The 10,021-nt window shown below is 39.3% G+C and overlaps 1 protein-coding gene across 3 annotated transcripts in view; it reads right to left on the bottom strand.

Moving 5' to 3' along the window:
- The window catches only part of EFHC2 (EF-hand domain containing 2), a 194,239-nt gene that overhangs the window by 169,969 nt on the left and 14,249 nt on the right, over positions 1–10,021 (bottom strand). For 2 of the 3 annotated variants that reach the window (XM_059386229.1, XM_059386231.1), the window contains exon 2: positions 6,979–7,192. The exons of the other annotated variant lie outside the window; for it this stretch is intronic. In XM_059386229.1, coding sequence (XP_059242212.1) covers positions 6,979–7,083 — 105 coding nt within the window. In that variant the 5' untranslated portion in view covers positions 7,084–7,192. The remainder of the gene's footprint in view (positions 1–6,978; positions 7,193–10,021) is intronic. 3 annotated transcript variants of the gene reach the window in all.

Here is a 10,021-nt window from a genome sequence, read left to right as displayed (position 1 = left end):
ACCTGCCTCTCTGCCTACTTGTGATCTCTGTCAAATAAATAAATAAAATCTTTAAAAAAAAAAAAAAAAGATATGTCTCCAAAGGCAAAGGAAACAAAAGCGAAAATGAACTCTTGGTACTTCATCAAGACCAAAAGCTTCTGCACAACAAAGGAAACAGTCAACAAAACAAAGAAGCAACCCCCCGGAATGGGAGAAGATATTTGCAAATGACAGTACAGACAAAAGGTTGATATCCAGGATCTATAAAGAACTCCTCAAACTCAGGGCACCTGGGTGGCTCAGTGGGTTGAGCCTCTGTCTTTGGCTCAGGTCATGATCTCAGGGTCCTGGGATCAAGCCCCGCATCAGGCTTTCTGCTCAGCAGAGCCTGCTTCCTCCTCTCTCTCTGCCTGCCTCTCTGCCTACTTGTGATCTCTGTCAAATGCATAAATAAAATCTTAAAAAAAAAAAACCCTCCTCAAACTCAACACACACAAAACAGACAATCATATCAAAAAAAATGGGCAGAAGATATGAACAGACACTTCTCCAATGAAGACATACAAATGGCTATCAGACACATGAAAAAATGTTCATCATCACTAGCCATCAGGGAGATTCAAATTAAAACCACATTGAGATACCACCTTACACCGGTTAGAATGGCCAAAATTAGCAAGACAGGAAACTACATGTGTTGGAGAGGATGTGGAGAAAGGGGAACCCTCTAACACTGTTGGTGGGAATGCAAGTTGGTATAGCCTCTTTGGAGAACAGTGTGGAGATTCCTCAAGAAATTAGAAATAGAACTTCCCTATGACCCTGCAATTGCACTACTGGGTATTTACCCCAAAGATACAGATGTAGTGAAAAGAAGGGCCATCTGTACCCCAATGTTCATAGCAGCAATGGCCACAGCCGCCAAACTGTGGAAAGAACTAAGTAAGATGCCCTTCAACAGACGAATGGATAAGGAAGATGTGGTCCATATACACTATGGAGTATTACGCCTCCATCAGAAAGGATGAATACCCAACTTTTGTAGCAACATGGACGGGACTGGAAGAGATTATGCTGAGTGTAATAAGTCAAGCAGAGAGAGTCAATTATCATACGGTATCACTTATTTGCGGAGCATAACAAATAGCATGGAGGACATGGGGAGATGGAGAGGAGAAGGGAGTTGAGGGAAATTGGAAGGGGAGGAGAACCATGAGAGACTATGGACTCTGGAAAACAACCTGAGGGTCTTGAAGGGGCGGGGGGTGGGAGGTTGGGGGAACAAGGTGGTGAGTCTTAGGGAGGGCACCTATTGCATGGAGCACTGGGTGGGGTGCAAAAACAATGAATACTGTTACACTGAAGAAAAGAAAAAAAAATCGATGAGCAACATCTCCATCCAAAGAGTACCAACTACATACTTGTCAAATACTTCAATTCTTTTGCTGAATACAATTAAATCGGCCAGACCTAACTCTTAAAAAGAATACTTTGAGTATGAAAGGAACTATTACTAAAATTTTTCCTAAAGTTGTGGCTTGTGGGTTGTAAATTCATACACTCAAACCCAAAAGTTTAGTAATATCGGTTTCTATGGTTATTCTCATCAACATAGCACGCAAAATGCCATTTCTGCATTATCAGAGTGTTAGTGGGAAATTTCTTTTTTTATTATTTAAAGGATTTTATTTATTTATTTGACAGACAAAGATCACAAGTAGGCAGAGAGGCAGGCAGATCACAAGTAGGCAGAGGAGGAAGCAGGCTCCCCGCGGAGCAGAGAGCCCGATGCGGGGCTCTCCATCCCACGACCCTGGGATCATGACCTGAGCCGAAGACAGAGGCTCAACCCACTGAGCCGCCCAGGCGCTCCTGTTAGAGAAATTTCAGTTCAAAACTGCATATATCAGAAACTAATTGCTCGAGGATTTGTTGGGTATGACGTGAAAGTCCATACGGCACTTGTTTCAAATGTCTGCTTCTCCTGACGCGCACATGCACTTGACATTTGCTGATGTAATCTCATAGGACCACTTGTTAACCTGTCCCTTGCCCCAGTGACTGCAATATGGTACTTAGTCCCAAATTGGACAAAGGTCTTAGTGAATGACAAAGTGAGGAATATATAATCCCCAGAAACCATGCTCCCTTCGTGTCTCAACTCCCCGGGTCCCACCATGGCTGCGAGATCCAGATTCACCTTGATGTTTCACTTCAAATTAATAGCTGATACCACCAGCCCCTTCCCTGTTGCTAAAAATTAGAAGAGCAACTTTATCACACGCTCAGATTGATTACTGAATAGTCAGCGAATTGTCAGGGCCACGACGGAAGCCATAAAGCTAAGCCAAACTGAGAAGCAGCCTCTAGTCATTAGTATCGTGAGTTGTTTATCCATTTCTCTTTTTTTTAACATCTTAATTTTATTTTATTTTTTTCAGTGTTCCAAGATTCATTGTTTATGCACCACACCCAGTGTTTATCCATTTCTAATCTCTCCTTCTCAGTTCCGGCATGTCAGAATCTCGCTGTTTCTTTCTGGGCTGCCTGGAGAAGCCCAGATGCTTGACAACCACATGACAAAGTCAAGGAAGAGTGAGGTGCTTGGTAAGAAAATGACAGCTCATTAGGGCCACCCTAAGCTGGAAGCCTGTCTTCGCGGATATGAATATCATTCCTGTGACCGTAACAGCCAACGTGCCCAGCACCATTTCAAGTACTTTAAAAGCCTTCGATCCTCTTCATTTCAGAGCGAATCTCGGAGAATGCTTTGTCATTATTCCCATTTTGTAGATGAGGATACTCAGACACGTTGGGGGTGCGGGGGTGGTTTAAGTCATTTGCCCAAGGTCACTCAGCTGCTGTGGGTGACTGTTAAGTGCTTCGTCCAGGAGGCAAACTCAAGATGTGAGCCTTTAAACATGGGACCTTGCGCTGTTTGTGCCTGTTCAAGGAATGTGCTAGAGCTCCCCTTGTTTACATCACCAAGGTTGAATTAACACTTTTTAAAAATTTTATTTATTTGACAGATCCCAAGTAGGCAGAAAGGCAGGCAGTGAGAGAGGAGGAAGCAGGCTCCCTGCTGAGCAGATAGCCCGATGCGGGGCTCGATCCCAGGACGCTGGGATCATGACCTGAGCCGAAGGCAGAGGCTTTAACCCACTGAGCCACCCAGGCACCCCTGAATTAACACTTTTAATTTGACAAATACACTAACGCAAATGACCACCAGGACCACCAAGAGATGAGCTAAAGGGACCTAAACATTAATAGCAGTTTTCATCACCCCTTCCTCAAAACCAGAACAGGTATTCGAGAGTGCTGTTGAAAGCCCTTCCCAGTTACCAACAATTACCGGAAACCTAAGGACTGAAGATAGCGAGTTCGAATTTCCTATTTCCATGTCCGTTCTTGACAACTTAGTTTTCTGCCTTCGGAGGTTAATGGAAAATAGGATATAGAATTATCTAAAATGATCATTCTCAGATATTCCTGCTTGATCAAGTTTGGTTCTAGTTTGCTTCTATTCCATGAATAGTTTTGGGGGTTTTTTTCCCCCTCCCTTCGTATCATATTTATTTTAGGAACACATTTTCTATTTTCTTCTTTTCTGTACTTTTATAGAGCAAAAAAGTCACTCAGTAGATGCTATGAACCTCCCAGAGAAAATAACAACGAAATTGCCTCAGGCAGAGTGGGATCTTGGAGTGCATGAAAGAGCAGGAAAGCTATCATTACTTATTAATAAAGCTAAATCACTCAAAAACAAAGCCCAAATGTAAAAATAAAAAAGCCAAGTTAAAGTAACCTTCAAACGTTTTTTTTTTTTCAGCTAATTTTCTTCTCTTTCCAAACATAAGCTGGAAAATTATTGTGCTCAGCCATCAGCTCAATAGAATAGTGACATTGCTTTAGTATATTTAATAAGGTATTTAAATCAGTAGAGTGGAAGATAAAGGTCAATAAGATCTAAAGAAAGGTGCAGCCCCTTCCTCAAAAAACTGATTTTTTTCCTCTAAATAATTCAGTTCAAAACACCAATCAATAAAAAGAATTCTAAAGGCTTCCCCAGCAAAGTCGGTTAAAATCACTGGCTGATTATAGCTGATCAGTACATCCTACCCAAACTGCTTCTCCCTTGCCTATCTCCATTTAGAAGCCAGAAAAGCCAAACACTCCACTTATTTCCTCAGCCTCCTTTTCAGAAGTCTGTTCTGGGATTCTGGAAAAGGATTTTGTCCCCTTGAGCCAAGGGACAAGTGACACTACCCCTAGTTCATCCCTTTTTGCCTTGAGATGTATACATGATGCCTAGAGCTGCGGCAGCCACCTTGGGATCATGGGGAGGACACCAGAAATGGTGGCTCAAAATTGAGCCTTTAAATGTGTGCCAGTAGCCACTGACCTCCAGACTTCTGGCTCAGCGAAAAAATAAATAAATCCCTGCTTCTTTAAGCCTCTATTAATCAGGTATTCCATTATTCACAGTAGAAAGCATAACATACTAATGCATTTAGTTTCTAAAAGCTGTGCTTGACTGCAGTTGGTTTTTTTTTTTTTTTTAAACAGAGTAAGAGGAGTAAGTGAACTAATGGGTAATTTTCTTTATACATTGACAAAAAAAAATCTCTTCTCAAACTCTGAGCACAACAAATATTAGTAAAATTTATCACCTTCACTGAACTAAGGGATCTAGCTGAAATTAATTCTTGAATTTATGAAGAGCAGCCACTGGTTCCACTGAGAAGACTGAAAGAATGGAAAATACAAAGGCAGCTGTGAGGGGTATACACATGGGCAATGTACCTGGAGACAGAAACCAGGAGTTCATGACCTGGCCTGGTACCTTCTTAAAGGATATTACGGAGGAAAGTCTACCTCAAGGTAAAACAAGAGAGTTGTTCAGGGAATGGAGGTTCATGAATGCATGGGCGCGGGTGTGCGCATGTGTCAGCATGCTAGGGGTAGAACGCTGACTTGAGCGCCCAACCCCCAAGCTCAACACTCCTATAATAACACACCAGCTAGCACAGTATCTGATGCAAGCTGAGGGTCAAAGAAGATGGCATGAAAAAACAAAGTGCTTGCAACACAGACTTCCCTCCTTCCCCCAGCAGTCTGGGGGTAATAGCCATGGATTCAAAAATGATGGGTTAGAGTAGAGGGGTGAGATACAAGGGAAGCACACCTTCCAGCTAGATTTGGTGAACTGATAAAGACTTTCAGGGGGCAGAGGCAGATGTGTCCCCTAGCTGTGAGGACAGTAGAAGATAGAGGCCCAAGGGTGGGAGGGGGTAGTGATTGTGCAGTTGTGCAGAGTGTGTTTTGGGACTAGCATCTGAAAATCTGCTTCAGTAGTCCCTGATCCCACAAAAGCAACGACTGAAGCAAAAATTATAATCCAATACTTGTAACAATAATATTGAGAAGTGGGAAAGGTATAGGAACCTAAACATAAGTGAGGTTTCCATGCTTCATTTGTAGTAGTAGAACGCTGATAGTTACAGACCACAGTCTATGTAAATCATCCATAAATACTGTAAGATCCAGAACAACCACTATGTAACTACACTAAGAGAAACCCTCAACATAGTGATTTGACAATTTTATCATGTAACTGTCACCACAGTGTGGTCACCATACAAGGTTATCACAGTATAATTTTTTTTAAGATTTTATTTATTTGACAGAGACAGGGAGTGAGAGAACACAGGCAGGAGGAGCAACAGAGGGAGAGGGAGAAGCAGGCCTTCTACTAAGCAGGGACCGCAACGTGGGGGCTCCCAGGACACTGGGATCATGATCGGAGCCGAAGGTAGATGCTTAACTGACTGAGCCACCCAGGCATCGCAGTCATTAGTGTATTATTGACTATATTCTCTATGCTCTACTTTTCATCCCTGTGCATTATTTATTTTACAACTGGAAATTTATACCACTTAGTCACTATATTGAACACCAGAAACTAATATAACATTGCATGTCAATTATACTTCCATAATAAAAAAAAAATTTAAGCCTATACTCTCCAAAACGCTATAAATAAATCAAGATGGAAACCTAACAACAACAACAAAAAAGTTCTGGTATCCCATGGGAAGAGCAGAAAAAAGAAACAGAGGAAAGAAACAGCAAACAGAAATAATATATCAGACATAATCATTAACACACCAAAACCCACCTTGTATGTAAATAACCAAATACATTAATCAAAAGGCAGATTTGCAGAGTGAATTTATAAAGCATGACCAACTACTTGCTGATCACAGGGAACTCACTTCAAATTCAAGGACAGAAATCAGTTAAAAGTAAAGATATGAAAAAGATACACAAGGCAAATACTAATTTAAAAAAAGCAAAAGTGGCTCTATCAGTAACTGATACACTAGACTTCAGAGCAAAGAAAATTACTAGAGAAAATAGAGCCTTTATATAATGATAAAAGAATCAATCCACCAGAAAGACACAACAAACTTAAATGTGTATGCACCAAATAACAAAACGTCAAAATATATGAAGCAAAACCAGTAAAGTTAAAGGAGAAATAGATAAATCCACAATTACAGTTGGGGACTTCAGCAAACCTCTGGGCAACCAACACATGTAACCAACAGATCCTAATTGACTTATATAGAACCCTCTACCCAACAAGAGCAGAATACATATTCTTTTCAAGTGTGTGTGGAACAATAACCAAGTTAGACCATACTCCAGACCATAAAAGCGACTTTAGCAAATTCAAAAGAATTAAGATCATACAGATTGTATTTGATGATAATGGCAATGAACTATAAATTAATAACAGAAGAACAACAGGAAAAACCTCTAAATGTTTGGAAATCAAACAACACACTTTTCAACGGTATATGGGTCAAGAAGGAAAGCTCAGAAATTTTTTTAAAAATAGGTAGAATGGAAAGAAAATGAAAATGCAACATATCAAAATATGTGGAACGCACCTAAAACAGTAGGGGGAAATTTGCACTAAATACCTACATTAGAAATAAGGAAAGGAGACACCCAGGTGGTCCAGTCAGTTAAGCGGCCGACTTTTGGTTTCAGCTCAAGTCGTGATCTCAGGGTCGTGGGATCCAGCCCCATGTCAGGCTCCACGCTCAGTGAGGAATCTGCTTGAGGTTCTCTCTCCCTCTCTCTCTGCCCTTGCCCCTCAACACTGCTCTCTCACTCTCTCTCTAGAAAATAAGTAAATCTGAAAAAAAAAAAGAAAGAAATGAGGAAAGGTCTCAAATCAGTCCCCTATGTTCCTACTTAGAAAAAGAAGAGTAAAATAATTTTTTTAAAAGCCCAAAGAAGGGAATAATAAAGATTAGAGCAGAAACCAGCAAAATTAAAAAAAAAAAAAAAAACAGTAAAACCGAGAAAGTCAAACACAAAACTTGTTCTTCAAAAAATACATATTCATAAAATTCATCTCTAGCAAGACTGAAAAAGCTTTTAAAAAGAGTTAAGATACAAATCACCAATAATAGAAATGAAATAGGATATTTTAATAGATGCCATAGCCATTAAAAAGATAGTAAGGGAACACTCTGACCAACTTTACACACATAAATTGAACAACTTAAAAAAGTGAACCAATTTCTCAAAACCACAAACTCCCAAAGCTCAGCCAAGATGAAATAATCTGAAGAGTAACCTTTAAAGAACCTGAATTTACAACTAAAGCCAAAAAGAAATCCCTATGCCCAGCCGGCTTTACTGGAGAATTTTGCCCGATATTTAAATAAGAATTAACACCAAGTTTATGCAGTCTCTTCCTGAAAATAAAGAGGAGGGAACTATCCCCAGCTTATTTTATTAAGTCAATATTATCTTGATACCATACCATAGAAGACAGTTCAAAATCAGAAAACTACAGACCAAAATCTCTCTTCAACATAGATGTAAAAATCCTCCACAAAAAAATTAGCAAATTGAGTCTGGCACTGTATGAAAAGAATTATACACTATGACCACCTGAGATTTATTATGCAAGACTAGGTCAACATTTCAAAATCAATGTAATTTACCATATCAACAAATGGAGAAGAAAAATGATCATATCAAGTAATACAAGTTAAACACATTTGTTAAATGCAACACCCATTCATGTTAAAGACCCCCAAATAATTAAGAATATAGGGGAATTACTTGATAAAGACCATCTACAAAAAATCTATAGCTAACCTCACACTTAATAGTTAAAGACTAAATGCTCTCCCAAAATCAGGAACAAAGCAAGAATGTCTGTTCTACTCATTCAACACATTAGTAGAAGTTCTACCCACCATGGGAAGCCAAGAAAAATAAATTAAAGGGATACAAACTGGAAAGAAAGAAAAAGCACTATCTCTATTTATAGGTTTCAAGATTCTTTATATAAAAAAACTTCATAGGATCTACCAAAAAAAAAAATCCTACCACTAGTAATTGAGTTCAGCAGGGTCACAGGATACAAGATCAACACACGTAAGTCCATCACACTTCTATGTACTAACAATGAACACGTGAGACTGAAATTTAAAACATGATGTCATTTACAATCACTCCAAAGAAAATGAAATTTGAAACATACACAAGATATGTGAGTTGAAAATTATAAAATGCTAATTAAAAAAATCAAAAATGACCTAAAGAAATGAAGACCCATATCAAGTTCAAGGGTTAGAAGACTCTACATAGTAAAGATGCCGATTCTCCTCCAAAAGGATCTAGAGGTCTAATGCAATTCCTATCAATATCCCAGCAAAGTTACCTGTAGACATAGACAAGCTGATTCTAAAATTCGTATGGAAGGTACAGGCCCTAGACAAAGAAGAATCTTAAGAAGACTGAAGTAGAAGGAATCACTGTACCTGATATTAAGGTTTATGATATTACCATAGTAATAAAAAGTTTGGCATTGGCAGAAAGACAGATACAAAGACCAACAGAACAGAACAGACACCAAAAACACCACTCAAAAATGCTCAAATGAGGGGTACCTGGGTGGCTCAGTGGGTTAAGCCTCTCCCTTTGGCCCAGGTCATGATCCCAGTGTCCTGGGATTGAGCCCGGCATTGGGCTCTCTGCGCAGTGGGGAGCCTGCTTCCCCCTCTCCGTCTGTCTCTCTGCCTACTTGTGATATCTCTCTCTCTCTTTCTCAAATAAATAAATAAAATCTTTAAAATAAATAAATAAAAATTTTAAGAAATGCTCGAGTGAGTTTTTACAAAGGTGCAAAAGCAATTCAGTAGAGGAAGGACAGTATTTTCAACAAATGGATAGTCAAAGACAAAATCAAATGGATCCTGACCTAAATATCTGACCTTACATTAAAAAAAAAAAAATCAACTCAAAATGGATCACAGACTTGAACATAAAATGTAAAACTATAAAAATTTTAGGAAAAAAACTTCAGTCTCTAGAGCTGGGCAGAGAGTTCTTAGACTTAACGTCAAAAGCACGATCCATAAAAGGAAAAAATTGATAAATTGGACCTCAACAAAATTAGAAACTTTTTTGCTATGCAAAAGACAGTTAACAGGATGAGAAGACGAGCTACAGACTGGGAGAAAATATGTGCAAATCACATCTTAGCTGAAGGGCTAGTATCTAGAATATATAAAGAATTCTCAAAGCTCCACAGTAAAAACACAGTCCAATTAGAAACAGGCAAAAGACATAAACAGACATTTCACCAAGGTGGATATACAGATGGCAAATAAGCACATGGAAAGAGATGCAATGCATACATAAGCCATCAGAGAAATGGCAGTTAAACCCACAATAAGATGTCACTACACACCTACTGGCTAAAATAAAAAATAGTGACAATACTAAATGCTGACTAGGATGTGGACAAACTAGATCGTTTACACACTGCTCTGGGGAACGTAAAATGGTACATTCGCTCTCACAAATAGTTTGGTAGGCTTTTTCTTTCTTTCTTTTTTTTTAAACTAAACATGCAGGGGCATCACAGTGCCTCAGTCATTTGAACATCTAACTCTTGGTTTTGGCTCAGGTCATGATCTCATGGGTTGTGGGATCGAGCCCC

This window comes from Mustela nigripes, chromosome X, assembly GCF_022355385.1.
Source record: "Mustela nigripes isolate SB6536 chromosome X, MUSNIG.SB6536, whole genome shotgun sequence".
In the NCBI taxonomy this organism is placed as follows: domain Eukaryota; kingdom Metazoa; phylum Chordata; class Mammalia; order Carnivora; family Mustelidae; genus Mustela; species Mustela nigripes.
The sequence above is the reverse complement of the archived record's forward strand: the minus strand, read 5'-3'. Positions and strand labels throughout refer to the sequence as shown.